The 20867-nt window shown below is 39.1% G+C and overlaps 1 protein-coding gene across 1 annotated transcript in view; it reads left to right on the top strand.

The window, feature by feature from the left end:
• The window catches only part of Ano4 (anoctamin 4), a 162760-nt gene that overhangs the window by 99248 nt on the left and 42645 nt on the right, over positions 1-20867 (top strand). Inside the window, exons 12-13 of the mRNA XM_028783084.1 lie at positions 3815-3875; positions 15402-15484. Coding sequence (XP_028638917.1) covers positions 3815-3875; positions 15402-15484 — 144 coding nt within the window. The remainder of the gene's footprint in view (positions 1-3814; positions 3876-15401; positions 15485-20867) is intronic.

Genomic DNA, 20867 nt, shown 5'->3' with positions numbered 1-20867 from the left:
CCCATCACAGATGCATGGATATTGCCAGGCTGATAAAGGAACCCATGACAGGGAAGATGGCTGAAACCCTTGCTTTAGACATTCCATGACTAATCTAGGAACCTAGATGTCCATGCATTATTCTTGGAGACCTCTGCCGTACTCAGGTTCTGATTTTGGCTCTACTCTCTACCATTTGCTTGTCAAGATCAAGTTATTTAAGTTATCTTATGATTCTTTTAATCTACAAAATGGACATGGCAAAACTTGTCTTAAGATTTCAGTAAATGACAGTTGTGGATTTTTGGCTTTTCTTTACTGTTATTTTCAATCATCAAATCTAGGTCAACTACCTGCCCATTGACCTTGCATAGGTGCTGCCTTTCTGGGACTGACTTTCTTTTTCCTAAATGCATTCAGGGCCAGACCTCTCTGACCTACTCCGTGACACATCCTGAGAGTCAAATAGTGCTACGATTACTCTCATGTGCTATCTCATTCCCCTTTTTCATGGTATGTCTTACTTTAACAAAATATTAGATACATTCATCGAATTCCTGGAGGATTTTCTTAAATTTCAAGGGAGTATCATATGCAAACAAAATCTATAGAGTTCAGGTTGATGTAGTCTTTCTCCTAAGATCCACTGCCTATGTGTTTGCCTAGATTCCAGATATAAAAGGGGTTGGCAGATTTTATCAAACATCTGTGATTACTACAGCCTGGATCTATCTAATTACTCTGTTGGCTTTGCACTGCTTTGTTCTCTTAGGACAAGAGAACATTTGATAGGCAGCCCACAGCCCGCCCATCCATAATGGGTACAGCCCTGCAGGTGGCGAGTCCTGTGGGCAGAGTCCAAGCTGTAGCAGTCAGCTGTGAGTCTAAAAAGATTTGGACTCTGAATATATGTCACAAGAGACCAAAAAAAGCACAACGTGTCTCTCCCTGTCTTTAGAGGACATGTAGATCAGGACATAAGGACAAATTAAGCAAGGCAGGCAACCTTGGGAAATGTACCGTTAAGCCAAGAATTTGTCAGTAACGTGATTTTACTGAAAAGTCGTCAGATAATTCATGTGTTAGAAACCTGTGTTTGGAAAGCATCAAATTTTTGTTGCTGTTCAGGTTTTGTTGGTTTTAGTTTTTCAGTTTGGCGTTCTCTGCATTTTACTGCCAATGAAAGGATTTCTAAAGTGAAGAGTGAAGTTCTTTTTTTAGGAAATCCTTGATAACTCCTTAAAATAACCATCATGAATAGTTCAGAGTATTCAAATTTCATAGGGGCTTCTGTTGGCAGTAATTTTACTGAAAATCTAGAATAATCCTAATTTTGATGTTATTTCCATAATTGCTAGGTAGCTTGTGTTATTTCTAGCATGCATAGCAATTTTGAGGCAGGTGTAATTATCCTCAATTTACTCAGAAGTGTAAAACCTACTCATCCTTACTCACAAGACAGTAGTCCTGATAAACATGGGCCTTGGTTCACTAAACTACAAAACATCTTCTTTACCATCAGGCCCTACTGAACTGTATTTAGTTTATGCATTTTGTGTTTGGCCTTCTCTAAACACTTTATGCCAAAGACAAGAATGACAGAATCAGTGTTCTACAGGATTCCTTTAGAAACATTTATTAGAAATATCAACAGTGAGATTTTGGGACTTGTGCATACAGAAAACAGATCCTGGGTTATTAGCCAGCCCGTGCCCTGCTCACCCTTGGCCTGGGCAAGAGTCTGAAACCTACCACCACGTGGTTTAAGCAAGGAGAAACTGACAAGCTTATATTTCTTTCTGCAAAAATACAAGCAAACAAACAACAACAAAAATCAGGAGGTAGCTTCTAACCTAGAACTAGCCATGCAGACCCTCAGTGTCTCTCCCTAACACGTGTGCATGATATCATCCCATGGACAGGTTTAATTCCTATGCTGGGAAGATGACTGCATCTCTAGGTTTCTGTCTTCCTTCTTTCCTCCTTAAGTATATGTTTTATTTTTATTTTAAATTTTTCATCTTGGACTAGGGATAAAACTCAATGGCAGGACATTTGCCCGTATGAGCCCCTGGGTTTCATCAATCTTTTTTTTTTTCATCAATTGCTTCAAATTTTGTTCTGTTGTTGGAGTCTTTACTCTTTAGAAAGTGTGTGTTGGACCTGGGAGATGGCTAAGCAGTAAAATGTTTGCCATGCAAGTGCAAGAACCAGAGCACAGATCCCTAGGACTCACATAAAACCCAGGCAAGTGTGACTGCCTGCCTATAATCCCAGAATGCTGGAGGCAGAAAGGGAACCCCCTAAGCAAATTGATTACGTTAGCTGAGTCAGCAAGTGCTGGCTTTGGCTGAAAGACCCTGCCTCAACATATAAGATGGAGAATAGCCAAGGAGGACTCTTGGCATTGACTGACCTTCTCCTTCACACACACAGTAAGTGCACAGTCATATGCATGCCCCCACACACATGTGCCCCACCTTTTGATACACCACCAACCTTCTCAGAGCATCTTGAGGTCTTTTTTTCTTGTATTTTATAAATATCTGGAGCTATTCTCTTGCTTTTCTTTGGTGGGAGTTAGCCAAGGGAACCATCAGGTGAACTAGATTACCAGTTTGCCAGGAACTGGAAGTTCCAATTTTCTTACTTCTTCTGATTCACACTGATAACCACAGTGGAAAACTGTCTCTTCAACAAGTACTCTGCTGGGCCCTATTGATCAATGTACCCCTTGGAAACAGCATCAGAGACATCTGCTGTGTGGGTGGGAATGATCTAGGCAACCCAAAATGACAGCTGCAATTTAATTGAGAATCTACCCTCATGTTACAGGCTATTACACTCACCAGATATCAAGATGAGGATCCTGAACACACCATGTACTAGAACTCTCAGGATTTTGTGATACTAGGCAGCCAACTCCACCTCAACATTCCTTCTGACACATGAAAGGCATAGGATTTAGATACTTGTATTTCATTTAGTGTTTGAAAGCTGCCCATCTCTCCTATATTCAAGAAAAGAAAAAGGATAAACTTTGGGAATAATACAAAATACTTGGCACTGTGCTAAGGCAAGGGAACACCTGTTTATGCAGGGTATATCCTCCAGGGACAGTAAAGTATACTTTATTAGGAAAACAAAATGCCCCAAAGGCTGTGCTTTATGAAACCATCAGTCATCAATTGGTCATGGACTTTGGTGTGATTCAGACTGGGGGTGGAAATTGAGGGTAGCTGTTTTGCAATAAAGTATTGCTGACATCTTTGGGTTATGTGGACTGCATAAACATACAGCGATTACATGAGGCTTTAATGAATGTAAGAATGGATTTGATAATGGTTCTTGCCTTTTGTATTCATAATGCTAAAACGCAAAGTAGCCCACAAAACCTTTGCTCAGAATGACAGGAGCAAATACGCTCTATCTTTGAAGAGAGTAAATGAGACACTAAGAACGGTGTTTGGGGAATTCAGCGCCTGTAAACCAGCAACAAAGCTCCTTTCTAGTCCTAAATATAGTTATATCCACATCCATATAAATGTATAAGAGGTTTTATGGTGCACAAGTGGAATTCTTAGTAGCCCTATTGGGGCTGCTGACAAATGTTCAATTGTGTGATCCCAGTGTAAAGGGAATACATTCTTTTTCTCCACATCTGAACTTCATAGTCAGAAGACAGCCCCCTTCTTACTCATTGTCAAGGGGAATATTCACCGAAGAATCCTTACCACACTCACTGTATCACCCTAACTACTTTTATGCAGTCTTAAAAACAGCAGTTAAAATGTTGTTCATGAGAAGTTAACTGAACTAATTCTGTTATTCCCAGGTGACCCACCTTTTTGACAATGGGGCTACTGTGTTCTTTGCTGTGTTCATGGCAGTCTGGGGTAAGTGAAGAACACTCATAAAGCCTGCGTTCCCCCTCATTTATCCTCTAGTATGTTTCTTTAAAGTCTAGATATAAATGGAAGATGCTTGGGTTAATTCGGTTGGGTTTTCTGTTGGCAATGAGCAGGTCACCAATTTACTTTTAAAGTGGTAATATACAAGAGGAATACGCCTGATATTTTCCTCTAAAATCTTGGACATCTTCATCAATTTCCTTGAAATTATCCTCCATCTCTGGCTCTCAAAATTCTTCTGTGGCTGATAGCCACCAAAGATTTTGGCATCTGTAGCCTATCTATGAATAGTCTGATTCCTATGGGAGTTCTGCGTTCTCTGGTGGTGGAATATGTAACAATCGCTCACTATTTTACTACCGCTAAATCCTCCATGCATGTGTATGGATGAGGAGGAGGAAGAGGAGGAGGAAGAGGAGGAGGAGGAGGAGGAGGAGGAGGAAGAGGAGGAGGAGGAAGAGGAGAAAGAGGAGGAAGAGGAGGAGGAGGAGGATGAGGAGGAGGAGGAGGAACAGGAGGAACAGGAGGAGGAGGAGGAGGAGGAGGAGGAGGAGGAAGAAGAACTAGGCCAATTATTGCAGAGTTTTGCCTATAGGACTGATATCAAGATCAAGAATAATACATATCTTGCTTCCCTAGAACATTTAAGTGCCATAATCAGGAAGTGTAATAAGGATCCAATGCTTAAGTTTTGCCATTGTTACAAATTATGTTACTTTGGAAAATGTACTTATTTCTTAAGTCAGCAGTACCTAATTTTTTCTGTTCCCAGCCACATATAAAATGGAAATAGTGCCAGGCATGCTGGTGAAAATTAGAGGAACTTACTCACAACCAAGGATAGAGCTGCCATAAGCATCCTTACCCAGCATCCTCACAGTCTAGCTCTTCTACTGTGTACTGTACAATGTACATATGGTGTATGTACAATGAACAGTCTCCAGGAAGTCATTCAGGTGTCATTCAGGAAGAGTTAAATCCAAACCTTCCACACCCACTTCAATATTTCTCCAATTTCTAATACCCGTTGATAAATCTTTTGAGTGAGTTGTTTATCCCCCCACAATTTAACTGCTGAGGTTATGTTAAAGTGAAACCTTGGTTCAGTAATGCTATTGTAAAAGAAGTTAGGTTTTAGTTTTGTTTTGCAAGTTGTCTAGTCCTGTGAATGACAAGTTTTATCAATGGTCCCTTTGTCAAGATTAAGCAGGTTGATGGTGGAGCCTGGAATTGAGAAGAGTCTAAGATTACAAATGGGTAGACTGGAGATTCTACTTTGTAGTATATGCTATATGAGTCTGATAGACCTTCTGTAAGACAATGGGCACACAGAACATTTTGGAGTCTCTTTTGGCAAAGCCAACCTTGGACAATTCACCCTCTAAATTGCTTCATCTTGAGTGACAACTTATTGCTTAAATCCTATGTTACTCTCAGAAATGATCTAGTCTGAGGGCCAGAATCTGTCGCTTCAGGTGTTCCTTTGCAGAAAGAGATGTGTCTCTTACAGTGATCTGGGATATCCAAAAATAATAACAGTTATATTGGTATTATACATTTATTGCCATAAGCTATCCTAATCACTATACATATCTTATCTAATTTAATCTCTACCACAACCTCCAAGGAAACTGCTATCATTGTACTCATTCAATAGCCAAGAAAATCAAAGTAGAAGCCAGCACGTAGCTAAGCCGACAGTTAATGTGAGCAGTCATAGCTCTTCAGCCCCCGATAGGCATAGGTATTATTTGTAAGCAGTTGCTTCAGCTCCAGAGATCCCAGCCTTCAGATAACAAGCTGTCACACTCACCATGAACCTCGTTTTTGCTGCTTTGGGGTGGTGATGTTTTACAGAAGCACATCAGCCCTAATGGAGCTCAGTTTAATCCTGTCATTGCGATTGACAAGTTATAATGTTTAAGAAAACAGAGGCTTCCTGTTTTCAGGACAATTGCTAGACACTGTGTGATGAGAGCAGAGTGCTTTGCAAGAGCTCTGGGTGGATGTGCTGTTCTTTAGCTTTGCTTTGTGGTCCCCAGCAGAACAGTAAACTCTCCATTTGGAGCCAGTCTATAGCATTGCCCACTACCCTGCCTTGCATGTTAGTTCTGCTCATGTTTCCATATATGGTAGTAGGGCTGGATCCATGAGGATCTTCAAGTTACACTGTGAACCCAGGACTCTGGACTACAGGTACAATGTGGATCTTTCCTCTACCCTCCTGTCTATTCACAAGAAGTTGAGGGACAGGATAATTGCAGGCTAAATTAGCTTCTCTCCCTAGAGAGACAAAAAGAATCATCAGGGAAGTAAATGCTGGCTGAGATGTGTCATGAAGTAGCTTCTGATCTTTATTGCTGAGTCCTCCTTTTTCCTTAATTTTTTTAACTCTCAATATTGCTTTTAAAACTTAACTGCCAGCAAACAAACGAAATAAGACACTATATGCTTTCCAGTCAAAATAACAAGGTAGCGAATATTTTACAGCAAATTGAAAGATTTTGTTCAATTTTGTAAGGAATTAGTACAAGGAAACTGGCTCTTTTCAAATTAATATTAGAATAATTGGCCTTTTGTTTCTGGAAACTTGTCTAACTTCATCTTTTGTAATCTTATCTACATGTCAACAAAAATGATATTGTCAAACTATTAAAGAATCACATAAAATATTGTTTTTGTTTTCTTATGAGACAGTGTCTTGCTATGTAGCCCTGGCTGTCCTGGAACTCACTATGTAGACCAGGCTGGCCTTGAGCTCACAGAGATCTGCCTACCTGCCTTGAGAGTGCTGAGATTAAAGGCATGTGCCACCATGCCCAAATCACATTAAATATTAGTTACAGTGGTGTTATATAGTTAAAACAGAAAAGACATATAATTACAAAACACCCACTGTGGGGAGATACATGTACATAGTACCCACTGCGTGTAGATGCATGTGCATATGACAATTTATTATTCTCTCATATACCATCAGAATAGATTACTATGTCTGACAGGACAGAGGCTCAGAGAAGCTTAATCAAAATTATGCAATAGCTAATAAGAAATGGAGTCTGAAATTTAAGCCAGATACTGTCTACCCGGTTCCGGAGCTATTTCAAATTCTCCTGCATAGAGCACACTATTAAGACCTTGGTGTTAGCAGAATCTACACTCCTTGCCACTGTATACTGGGCGTTGTTGTATGAAACTATCCATGCATACACCTAACATCTACTCACTCAGAGAGGGAACTGATGATAGACCAAAGAACAGATACCACCAAAGTCCAGTTTGGTAAATCATGAGTTTTATAAGGTTTACTTACAGAAACATGGATGAGGGGTTACTCAGAGAACAGAAACGACTCAAAACTGCCTCACCAAAGTCCACCCAAGCATGCCTGACAGCTCACAAGACCTAGAAACCAGAAGCATTCTGTGCAACCTGAAGGAGACTGTACAGGTTGAAAAGTGTCCTTTCCAGATAGTTGAGTTAGTCTGAGGTTTTTTCAGGCAGCTTGGCTGTTGTGTCTTCCAGGCAATTTCACTACACTCAGCATTGTCTAGACAGCTTGTCTTCTCTGAAGTGTCCCTATATGTTTGGGGTAGAAAAGATCTAGTGAAGCTGATCATTTTCAGAAACTTCCTGAAGCTACTTTGAATTGCTGACTTTCTGTACATCCCTCAACAGCAGTTCTCAACCTGTGGGTCATGACCCCATTTGGGTGTTCAAACAACCCTTTCATAGGAAGCACCTAAGACCATGGGAATATACACGTATTTGCACTGTGATTCATAACAGCAGCAAAATTACAGTTATGAAGTAGCAATAAAAATAATTTTATGGTTGGGGGTCACCACAACATGAGGAACTGTATTAAAGGGTCAAGAAGCAGCATTAGGAAGGTTGAGAACTGCTGCAGTAAGATGAACTGTTTCACCTTCCCTTGGGGCATCCTATTGTTTCACCTCTGTGTAAACAGGATGTGTCTTAATGAGCTTCCTTCCAAGATAAAGGAAAGCACAACAGGTAAATGAAAAGGATGATGTACTCTCAAGAGACACCCAGTATATCATGGGTTGTTAATTATAGTTCAGGTTAAAGTACAGCAAAGTAAACAAATTAAGTGTGAGTCCAATACCTTATAAATTTAGACTAGAAGAAGTTGAGGGACAATATCAAACAATGATGGTTTGCTGTGGGTTCTGGAATGGTGGGAAGTTTTTTTCCCTAAGCTTTATTTAGTTATCATTTACATACAACAAAATCCAGCAATATTCTACGGGTGACTTGACAGGTTATGTCAACTGTATGAAGTGTTGCCGTCAGCAACATCATGATGGCATGAGACTTTTTAATCCTGTAGAGGCTTCCTCCTGGCAGGCAGTCCATTGGCACCCTGATGCCTGCTTCCCAGTACACATTCACCCATACCAGATTATGTTAGAAACAAATCAACACACAGTGTTTGATGTCAGGCTTCTTTTACTATACTTAATGCAATTGAGATTCATTTCTGTTCCTGCACAGATCAGTAGTTCATTCCTTTGTAGTTCAGTATGGTATTTATCTCACTGGCTGTGCCTGAGTTTATATTCTACCCAAGTAATAGTTACTTGTGCCCAGTTTGGGTTTTAACTATCATGAATGAATGGATTTCTGGCTTTCTAAATTGTTTTGTTTTCAGAAAAATCTTTACACCCATATTTTCTTGGATAAATAATTACAAGTGGCATGACAGGATCATATGATAAGTAAACAACATCATAAGTAGTTGTTTCCTAGCGACTTGACATCACATCAGCACTCCACGAGAGTTACCAGTCATACCACATGCTCACAGACACTGGGGATTATCAGTCTCTATAATTATAGTCATTTTCAAGGGTGTACATAGCCAGCGCTTTGTAGCTTTGAATTGCATTTCCCAATTCAAAGCAACGTTAAGCATCTGTCCTTGCCCTTCACTGTAACCCAAGTAGTTTCCATGGTGAAATGTTTGTTCACATCACTTGTTCATTTGTTATTGGCCCGTTTTTCTTCTTCTTTCTGTTATGTGAGTTCTTTATGTATGATGATAAAAGTGCTTTTTATGTTTGCAAATACTTCTGTTTCAAGTTTACATTTTGATGTAATATTTTTATTAATTCTTTGAGAATCTCTTTCTCACATACACACATACACACACTGTAAAATACACATATACTGTATTTTAATCATATTCCTCCCCATTCCTCCCTATAACTCCTCCCAGACTCACCTCACTACTCAACCTTCCTCCCAATTTCATGTGCTCTTTTTTAGCTTAAATAATGTTATGTCATTACCCCTCCTCCCTCCAACTCCTTTCACATCTTCCTTTATCTCTGTTCAAATTTATGACTTTCTTTGTATTGTTTTAGATATATGCTTGTTATATATTTAACATTATTTATGTATACAGATAAGTAAATACAACCTGATGAATATATACATATACATATACATGTATATATATATATATGCTCATCTACTTCTTATTGGATAACTAACTAGGGAGCTCACCCCAGAGGAAGGCTATTTTTTCCCTCTTACAGTGAGTTGTTAGTTGCCTGTAGCTTTTGGTCTAGTAGTAAGGCCACATGAGATTTCCCCCTTTTCCATATATATGTATATATGTATACATGTGTATATGTGTATATGTGTATTTGTATGTGTATATGTATATGTATTGTCCAGGTCTTGTTTAGGCCAACATATTGCTAAGGTTTCATGGGTATAGCTTCTCTGTCATCTCTAGGAGACACAGATTCCCAGCAGACTTGCTAGTCCTTTTGCACTTACAATCTTTCTTCAGCCTCTTTCATCATTTTCCCTGAGCTTTAAGTGTGGGGATTGGATTTGCAATTTTTATCAATTGAGCCTGAGCACCCCACAATTGAGTGTTCTCTGCCTTTTGACCAGTTATAGATTTCTATAATGGCCTCCCACTACTCCAAAGAGAGGAGCGGCTAAAGAATATTCCATTGTGTGTATGCACCATATCTTCATTATCCATTCATCAGCTCAGTGGCATTTGGGTTATTTCCATTTCCTTGCCATTGGGAATAGGGGGCTATGAGCACATCTCATCAAGTATCTATGTGGTAGGTGTTGAGTCCTTGGGACGTATGCCTACAAGTGGTATAGCTGGGTCATCATATCATATGGTAGATTTATTTTTAGCTTCTTGAGAATTCTCCACACTGGTTTTCAGGTTGTAACACTAGTTTGTAATCCCACCAAAAGTGAATGATTGTCCCCCATCCCCCACCATCCTTGCCAGGCTTTGTTGCTGGTTATTTGATTAATCTTAGCCATTCTGGCTTGGGTAGGTTGAAATCTCAAAGTTGTTTTTACTTACATTTTCCAACTTCGTTAAGAATGACAAAGACTTCTGAGATATATCTTAGCCATTTTTATTTCTTCTTTTAAGAACTCTCTGTCCTTTAAGTCCATTTTGGGCTGCCCATATATACTCATGGGTGTGGTATCATCCACTAGCACTGGATGGCCTACGAGAGGCCACACTCTTAAAGAAAACTGACTCTCTTTCCCTGAAAGCATCAACTATCAATAGCTTCTTGGTAAGGGGTAGGGCTATTAAGCCCTTTCCCCCTCCATGCTAGAACACTGAGCAGCTTGATCTTGCATAGGTCTTATCTAGGCAACCAAAACTGCCATATGTCCATGAGTATACTGGTCCCATAATGTCTAAAAGACACTATTTTTACTCAAATCCTTCTAATGTGGCCCTTCCTAGATAATACCTCACTTCAACACCCATCTCTCTGACACATTAAGACCATTATCTTGGTCCTCTTTTCCTCAACAGTGACCTGGTGACTCTAAGCAATGAGCTGATGCAACAGCCCTAAATACTTTATTCATTTCTCTCTTGGTTGTCACAGTTCTTCACTGCCTTATAGTCATGTGGACAATAGCTATTTTATTGTATTTTAGTAGTTAAGCTCTCAAGCATGAAAGGGAAGGTCTACAAGCCATGGCAAGTTGGTCTCATTTTACAGGAAGGAAGCACACATTCAACAGGCCCTATATAACTGTAGTCCCTGGGGGAAAAAACCTACAACGTCTGCAGGATTCCTCAGTTACCAGCTCAGAAATGGTGTCAGAATTCCTAGAGCTGGTTGGACTTGGAGAGACAGAACTCTCTTCCAGACTTTCCCAACATCAATGTATGATGCAGAATGTTAAAATGCGTCTGAGACAGAGAATATTTTTAAATGACTCTCAAGAATCCTTGTGTCAGGATGCTTGTGAAACCAAATGGACTATCATGTGTCATTTAAGCATGGAAATCACTACATCTAGTAAATCATTTGGTACTTCAAATTAATGGAGTTAATAACTGTTACATGATCAGAAGGAGGGGGTGGTTCTTGAGGACTGTTTCTTTCAGCTTGATTAATCAGCAGTGTTTGCTCCTACTGCATAAAACACCCATCAGGATATTTTTAGAGTATTTTACAGTAGATCAGACTTATCCCCCATCCTGCATGGAAATTCATATATTCATCTCAAAGTTTCTGGTACCACAGAATAGCTTTGATCTTATTAAAACTATGTCTTCCTTCCTCACTTTCTAGACTCTAAAGTTACCCCATTTTGACATGTCACAGTATCTCGTAAACATTTTACTTTCTCATTTGCATTATTATGTCAACCTGTTTTGGATGTTGCAAATTAGTAAACTACAAAATTATGCTGGATGCTGATACGGTTTATATGATTTTTTTTTCTCTTGAAAATTATGAGCCATTTTTCTGTAATACAGCCACTGGGAACTGAGAAGTATCTGCCACCTCACTTGGTGTATACAGACCTCCTCTGTTCTGATCCCCAACTCCCTCTTAAGTGGTTTTTGTTTTCTCTCTTCTGATTTGTACTCTGTTCCTTTATTAGCCATTAGTTTATGATTCTTAGCTAAGTTACAATGTGCATCTGTCTGGATTTTACAAGTTAAGCTCTGAATTGGCCTCATGTCTATTTCTCATGTCTTGGGAGATGCATTCTCTTTTAGTTCCCCACATCTTGCCCAGGCAAACATTCTCAGAGAGTTATGAAGGACTGGTGAAAATGAAATCTGTGAATATTACTAATTTCATGTTTTAAAGACATTAGTATTAGTGAAAAAGTTGGTTGCATATGTGAAGTAATCCATTCTATATTTCCTAGAAAGAAAGACTGATTTTTTTTTTAATAGTTTGGCCCTAGGAATCAAATCCAGAACCTCATACTTACAAAACAGGAACTTCACCAACCAAGATGTGTCCCAGATTTAGCAAAACAATTATCTTAAGTAGGTTTCTGATGCTGCTTTGAGTCATCGGAGGCTAGATCATCATTCTGAAATAAGCATTCCCCATTCCTTTACATGCACACTGCCCACTTTACCAGGCCTTTATTCTTGTTTTTATTCAAATAAGTGGAACACAAGCTTGAGGGGGAGTTATACCATAAGATCTTTAAGTCTTTTCAATTTTTCAAATATTTTAACATTTATTTTCTAGCAGTCAGCATAATTTTTCTTTTGGCATTGCCAAACAGATATTTTAAAGAAAGAGTCAAATTAGGCCTTTCAAAACCAGCTATGTTATCAGCAGAGGAAAATGTAGCATTGTATCCCTGCAGACTTTAGAGTAAGTGTGGGTTTTTCTGGGCCCACTATAGGAAAATTAGAGATCTGCATAGAAGACGCAAGTAAATGCCGAATTCACCCACTGAACCTATCCATATCCCCTCATATTTATATATAAATATAACCTCTTCATATCTATAACTATTTCAGCATAGTACCACACAATAATTGGAAAATTAAACTTTCTTTTTCTTTTGGGATCTTTTTATTCCAACAGAAATGTAATTTTAGTTTGAATTTGTAACCTAGTAATTAAAACACCAAAGACACATCAGGACCAAACTTGAACTCTATCATTTCATAGCTGTGTGTTAGTTGAGGAGTATGGCATGGAGCTTAAGACACAGTCTAAGAGGAAAGTTTTCATGCTGAGCATCTCTAAAGCCTTAGTGAGATGGGAGCCAGTTAGTGGATTCTTTCTTCCTGTTTGCAGAATGGTAACTCTTGACTGTATTTTCCAGAAGGAAGTGCAAGTCAACTGCTATCATCCACAAACCACAACAGCTGATCTTCAGTGGCATCCATTCAATGAATGGCTAGGTTCCTTCTATCATGTGGCTCCATCTTCTCCATCCAGGCTTGCAGGGGGTGGGGGACACACAGGGAGCCTGGAAAAGATGCATCTGCTTTCTAAGTCTTCAGTCCCAAAATGAAGCTAGTTTTTTTATGATCATGTGGATTATGGCCATATCTAATTTCAATAAATAAATGTAATAAATAGCTTTGGTAAAGTTTGTAACAGCCTGTTGCAAATTTTATTTGAAATTGACAGTGACTATTCTACTTAAGAAAATAATTAAGAATGATGTATATCCTGAACATTGAGTGTCCTTTATGAGCTTCCTATACCTGTCTTCTCAACTCTATGTGACACTAAGCCAAAAAGTGTTCTGGCACAGTAGTGCCTTAGGTGTCATTTGTTTGGTTCTATTGTTTGCTTTCTATTTCAGTTACTCTGATCAACCGTGAGCTAGTAATTATAAATATAAAATTTCAGAAATAAGTTTTAAGTTGTACATTGTTCTGAACTACATGGTGAAGTATTATATAGCCCACCTCCATCTTTCCAGGATATAGGTTGTTTCAATTCCATCCAGAGTATCCACACTGTATATGCTACCCATCTAAGTCACTGTGAGATGCCATCTAAGTATCATGTCAACTGTCACAGTGGCACAGGGCTTGTGTTGAAGTTGCTTTCTTTAGTAATGGTCATAATAATGGACCTGAAGCTTAAGAATACCAATATTGTTCACATGTATATGCCAGAGACTTGTTGTAAAATGCTTCCTGAAGTAAAAATATGGAAATTCTCTGCTTAATCAGGAAATAAAAAGTGGGTGTTGGGGTTGCTAATATCTACAGTAAGGCCAAATAGAAAAAAAAACATAGACTACAAATAACTTTGGTACCATACACAATCTCAGGCATCTGTGGAGGTGTTGGAATATATACCCCACAGACATGAGGCAGTTACTACATTTGAATATCAATCTACATAGACCCTACCCCTATTCCTACCTATGCTAAGAAGAGAGACATCTCTTATTTTCCTAATGTGTCAATGTCATAAAAGGATTTCTCTTTGGAATTGAGGATAATGCCTCATGTGAACCTCACTGTGGGAAGATTAGGTAATAGGGGATGAGGGTAAAAAATGGGGAGAAAAATGAAAAACCCTCTTTCATAAGTAAAATTAATAAAGTTTTAGGTATATAGCTTGAGATTTTTTAAGATGTATAAGGGAAATAAAATACAGGCATCTACATCTTCTTGCAGTCAAAGCAGTGTCCCAGCAACCTTTAGAAACTTATTTCTTTCATGATAAAATGTATACATTCATTAAAATAAGACTAGACTATTCGAATGCAAAAATATAACATTATTCTGTAACACAGATATAATTTCTCTCTTATGGAAGTGAACATCCCAATCCAGTGTGGACAGCCCAACCCTATAAAGTATAGTTAGGTAACATGTTCCTGGCAACAATTCTTTTGCTGTACACCAAGAAAGTATCTCAGAGAATGGTTGGTAGTCCTTGTCGTGACACCTATTCAGTAAAACAGTGGAAGTGGCAGTCATAAATTTTGCCAGGCAAAAGAGAAGTGTAGTTAAGTTTTAAACTTTGCTATTATTTTGATGATGTTGATGGAAAAAGCATCCAAGAGCTGTAACTACATGGCCTTCAATCACACTTTAACATCCTTAAAACAGAAGGACTTGTATTGTATTTTATTTATGAGATAGGATTTCTCCATATAGTATTGTCTGTCCTGGAATTCACTATGTAGACCACAGTGGCCTTGCACTCACAGAGATTCTCCTACCTCTGCTGCCCCTCCTGTGTGGTGGGCTTAATGCCATGCACCATATTCATATGTATCTAAGTATGGTTAAGATGTTTTGTATAATTTTCTCTGAAGAGGATTTGGGAGCAAGAAATTTACTGTCCATCAAACGTAGGCTGAGTTTAGGTTTTGTTTTTCTGCTCCTGGCTGCCTTGTATATTTGTAAATACGGTAGCAATAGGCAGGAAGTTGGTAAGAAAGTTTCCTGTATTATTTATCGAAAGGGTTCTGCCTCTGTTAAATCTATTCTGGCTCAGCCTGCAAGACATCTTAATTTAATTCTAGGCAAAAATCTTTGATTTTCATTATATTTGACTCATGTAAGGTAATTCTTAGAATTTTTTTTTTATTAAATGGTGTTGAGTTGGAAATTCTGATTTCAAGGGATGGGAGGGGGGAATCCAAACAACTGCCCTTGTCTGCATTGCCTATATTACTCACTAAAAATGATACAGCTTTTTGTTTGAAACTACCTTTGTTCTCTGTTTGTTCCAGCCACCGTTTTCCTGGAATTCTGGAAGAGACGCCGAGCGGTGATTGCTTATGACTGGGATCTGATTGACTGGGAAGAAGAGGAGGTCTGTGTCAGTCACTTACCTCAGAGTGTCACTTATCTGAGAGTATCTTATATCACAGGACATGTCTGTGTCACTTATGTCACAGAATCTCATATCACAGGCCATGCCTGCATCTCTTACCTCAGAGTGTCATCTTATAGCACAGGCCACCAAAAACTATAGCCCTTGAGTTGTCACCCTGCACTGGATAACAGAAGTCAGATTATCCAGAATGCATTTTCAATACCTGTCTTTGAAAGGAGTTTTAAGTTGGGTAAGGAAGATGTGGGCAACATGCTGATAACCCTAGCATCTGGGAAGTTGGGGCAGGAGGACCTCAAGTCAAGGCCAGCCTGAGTTACATAATGAAGCTTTACCATGGGGAGCAGGGAGGATGAGGAAGTTTCGTGATGTTTGGCAATACTCTGTCAAACCCCTGTGCTCAAGCTCCATTCTGACACACTAGTGAATTAAAGTTCCATGAATCACAAGATGTTCCTCTAATAGGTAGGATTGGGGGGACAATCCTTCCCTACCATTCATTCTCTGTACCTTAGTAGAAGGCAGTTGTTTATCTACTATCAGTAAGCACATGAAACACCCTTCTTAGAGAATTACTATAGAAACTGTTCCTGTGAGCCAGGACCCACAGCAGCCCCCAGATATGCACAAGGTCAGAACTGCATCCAGGGCTAAATGCTAAGGAGAAGCCATTCCAGGTAGCTTCATTGGTAGTGTGCATACATGTGAGGTCTGCTGTAGACCAAGTGCCAAAGAGGACAAGCTCAGTCCTTTGAAATCTACTTAGTTGGCACTATTCCCAACCACTTTTGGACCCATTCCCCCTTCTAGGTCAACATATTATCTGCTTTCCTAACTTGTGCCCAATTCTGATTGTCTTTTCTTGACCCATTTGTTCATGCAAGGCTTGGTTACACATCCTTCTATCGGACCCTACTTATTCTGGCCCTCAACCATCTTTCCTTACCCTTATGTTCTCTTACCTTTCATAAGTCTCCAAACATAAGAACCTTGCTAGGCCAGGGAATCACATAAACTAAAAACATACAACCTTTTTACATATTCTGTAGGCATTTTCTTTCCTAGAAAGACGTGTGTGTGTGTGTGTGTGTGTGTGTGTGTGTGTGTGTGTGTATGTTTCATTATATTATCATGAGTCTTTTAGAAACATATATTATGAGAATGTTGGCTCCATGATTGGCTTGACAAGGGAGAGCATTTTGACAGGTTTTCTTCTTCTTTCTTTCTTTCTTTCTTTCTTTCTTTCTTTCTTTCTTTCTTTCTTTATTTATTTTTATTGGATATTTTATTTACATTTCAGATGTTCTCCCCTTACCCATTCCCGCCTCCTGCCCAGGAATCCCCTATCCCATCCCCTCTCCTGCTTCTATAAGGATGTGCCCCTGCTTACCCCCCCACTCCCACCTCCCCACCCTCGAAATCCCACACACACTGCATCCAGCATTCATGGGACCAAGGATCTCCTCTCCCACCTATACCTGACAGGACCATCCTCCCTTGCATATATAGCTGGAGCCATGGGTCCCTCCCTAAGTGCTCCCAGACTGGTGGTTTAGACACTGGGGGCTCTGGTTGGTTGATATTGTTGCTCTCCTCATGGGGCCGCAAACCCTTTCAGCTCCTTCAGTCTTCACTCTAACTCCTCCATTGGGAACCCCATGATCAGTTCAATGGTTAGCTGTGAGCGTCTGCCTCTGAATATGTCAGATTCTGGCAGACCTCTAAGGAGACAGCTATGTCAGGTTCCTGTCAGCATGCACTTCCTGACATACACATCAGCTTCTGACTTTGGTGACTGCACATGGAATGGATACCCAGGTGGAATGGTCTGCAGACGGCCCCTCCTTCAGTTTCTGTCTGACACTTTGTCTCCATACTTGCTCCCTTGAATATTTTGTTACTCCTTCTAAGAAGGACCGAAGCACCCCACTTGATCTTCCTTCTTCATGAGCTTTATGTGGTCTGTGAGTTGAATCTTAGGTATTTCAAGCTTCTGGGCTAAAATCCAATAATCAGTGAGTGAACACCATGTGTGTTCTTTTGTGATTGGGTTACCTCACTCAGGATGATACTTTCTAGTTCCATCCATTTACCTAAGAATTTCTCGAATTCCTTGTTTTTAATAGCTGAGTAGTATTCCATTGTATAAATGTACCACTTTTTTTGTATCCATTCCTCTGTTGAAGAACATCTGGGTTCTTTCCAGCTTATGGCTATCATAAATAAAGCTGCTATGAACATAGTGGAACATATGTCCTTGTTATATGTTAGAACATCTTCTGAGTATATGCTCAGGAATGGTATAGCTAGGTCCTCAGGTAATGATATGTCCAATTTTCTGAGGAACTGCCAGACTGTTTTCCAGAGTGGTTGTACCATCTTGCAATCCCACCAACAATGAAAGAGTGTTCCTCTTTCTCCACATCCTCCTCAGCATCTGCTATCAACTGAGTTTTTGATCTTAGCCATTCTGACTGGTGTGAAGTGGAACCTCAGGGTTGTTTTGATTTGCATTTCCCTGATGACTAAGGATAGTGAACATTTCTTTAGATGCCTCTCAGACATTGGATTTTCCTCAGTTGAGAATTCTTTGTTTAGCTCTATAACCCCATTTAATAGGATTATTTGGTTGTCTAGAGTCTAATTTCTTGAGTTATTTGTATATATTGGATATTAGTCCTCTTATCAGATGTGGGATTGGTAAAGATCTTTTCCCAATCTGTTGGTTGCCATTTTGTCCTATTGACAGTGTCCTTTGCCTTACAGAAACTTTGCAATTTTATGAGTCCCATTTGTCAATTCTTGATCTTAGAGCATAAGCCATTGGTGTTCTGTTCAGGAACTTTTACCCTGTGCCTAGGTATTTGAGGGTGGGTCTTCCCCACCTTCTATTCTATTAGTTTCAGTGTATCTGGTTTTATGTCCTTTATCCACTTGGACTTCAGCTTTGTACAAGGAGATAAGAATGAATCAATTTGCATTCTTCTACATGTTGTCCTCCAGTTGAACCAGCACCATTTGTTGAAAATGCTATCCTTTTTCCACTGGATGGTTTTAGCTCCTTTGTCAAAGATCAACTGACCATAGGTATGTGGGTTCATTTCTGGGTCTTCAATTCTATTCCACTGATCTTCCTGTCTCTGTACCAATGCCATGCAGTTTTTATCACTATTGCTCTGTAGTACAGCTTGAGGTCAGGGATGGTGATTCTTCCAGAAGTTCTTTTATTGTTGAGAATAGTTTCCACTATCCTGGGGTTTTTGTTATTCCAAATAAATTTGAGAATTTCTCTTTCTAACTCTGTGAAGGATTGAGTTTGTATTTTAATGGGGGATTGCATTGAATCTGTAGATTGCTTTTGGCAAGATAGCCATTTCTACTATATTAATCTTGCGATCCATGAGCATGGGAGATCTTTCCATTTTCTGAGATCTTCTTCAATTTCTTTCTTCAGAGACTTGAAGTTCTTGTCGTACAGGTCTTTCACTTGCTTGGTTAAATTCACACCAAGGTATTTTATATTATTTGTGACTATTGTGATAGGTGTCATTTCCCTAATTTCTTTTTCAGCCTGTTTATCTTTCACATAGAGGAAGGCTACTGATTTGTTTGAGTTGATTTTATAACCAGCCACTTTGCTGAAGTTGTTTATCAGGTTTAGGAGTTCTCTGGTGGAAGTTCTGGGGTCACTTAAGTATACTATCATATCATCTACAAATAGTGATATTTTGACTTCTTCCTTTCCTATTTGTATTCTTTTGACTTCTTTTTGATGTCTGATTGCCCTGGCTAGGACTTCCAGTACTATATTGAATAGGTAGGGGGAGAGTGGGCAGCCTTGTCTAGTCCCTGATCTTAGTGGGATTGCTTCAAGTTTCTCTCCATTTAGTTTGATGCTGGCTGCTGGTTTGCTGTATATTGCTTTAGCTATGTTTAGGTATGGGCCTTGAATTCCTGATCTTTCCAAGACTTTTATCATGAAGGGATGTTGAATTTTGTCAAATGCTTTCTCAGCATCTAGTGAAATTATCATGTGTTTTTTTCCTTTGAGTTTGTTTATATAGTGGATTACATTGATGAATTTCTGAATATTGAACCATCCCTGCATTCCTGGGATAAAGGCCACTTGATCATGATGGATGATTGTTTTGATGTGTTCTTGGATTTGGTTTGCTAGAATTTTATTGAGTATTTTTGCATCGATATTCATAAGGGAGATTGGTCTGAAGTTCTCTTTCTTTGTTGTGTCTTTGTGAGGTATAGGTATGAGTGTGATTGTAGCTTCATAGAATGAATTGGGTCGTTCCTTCTGTTTCTATTTTGTGGAATAGTTTGAAGAGAATTGGTATTAGGTCTTCCTTGAAGGTCTGATAGAATTCTGCACTAAAACCATCTGGTCCTGGGATTTTTTTTTTTTTTTTTGGTGTGGAGACTTTTAATGACTGCTGCTATTTCTTTAGGGGTTATGGGACAGTTTAGATGGTTTATTTGCTCCTGATTTAACTTTGATACCCAGTATCAGTCTAGAAAATTGTCCATTTCATCCAGATTTTCCAGGTTTGGGTTTTTTTGTTTGTTTGTTTGTTTGTTTGTTTGTTTTTTAGTATAGGCCTTTGTAGTAGGATCTGATGATTTTTTGAACTTCCTCAGTTTCTGTTGTTATGTCTTCCTTTTCAGTTCTGATTTTATTAATTTGGATACTGTCTCTGTGCCTTCTGGTTAATCTGGCTAAGGGTTTATCTATCTTGCTGATTTTCTCAAAGAACCAACTCCTGGTTTTGTTGATATTTTGTATAGTCCTTTCTGTTTCTACTCAGTTGATTTCAGCCCTGAGCTTGATTATTTCCTGATGTCTATTCCTCTTGGGTGTATTTGCTTCTTTTTGTTCTAGAGCTTTCAGGTGTGCTGTCAAGTTGTTAATGTTATGCTCTCTCCAATTTCTTTTTGTAGGCACTTAGAGCTGTGAGTTTTCCTCTTAGCACTGCATTCATGGAGTCCCACAAGTTTTGGTATGATGTGTCCCCATTTTCATTAAATTCTAAAAAGTCTTTTATTTCTTTCTTTATTTCTTCCTTGACTAAGTCATCATTGAGTAGAGCACTGTTCAGTTTCCACATACATGTGAGTTTTCCATTGGTTTCGTCATTATTAAAGACCAGCCTTAGTCTGTGGTGATCTCATAGGATGCAAGGGATTATTTCAATCTTTTTGTATCTGTTGAGGCCTGTTTTGTGACCAATTATATGGTCTATTTTGGAGAAGGTACCATGAGGTGCTGAAAAAAAGGTATATTCTTTTGTTTTAGGATGAAATGTTCTGTAGATATCTGTTAAATCCATTTGGTTCATAACTTCTGTTAATT

Source organism: Grammomys surdaster, unplaced genomic scaffold (genome assembly GCF_004785775.1).
Source record: "Grammomys surdaster isolate TR1022 unplaced genomic scaffold, NIH_TR_1.0 958, whole genome shotgun sequence".
NCBI classification, from domain to species: Eukaryota; Metazoa; Chordata; class Mammalia; order Rodentia; family Muridae; genus Grammomys; species Grammomys surdaster.
The sequence above is the reverse complement of the archived record's forward strand: the minus strand, read 5'-3'. Positions and strand labels throughout refer to the sequence as shown.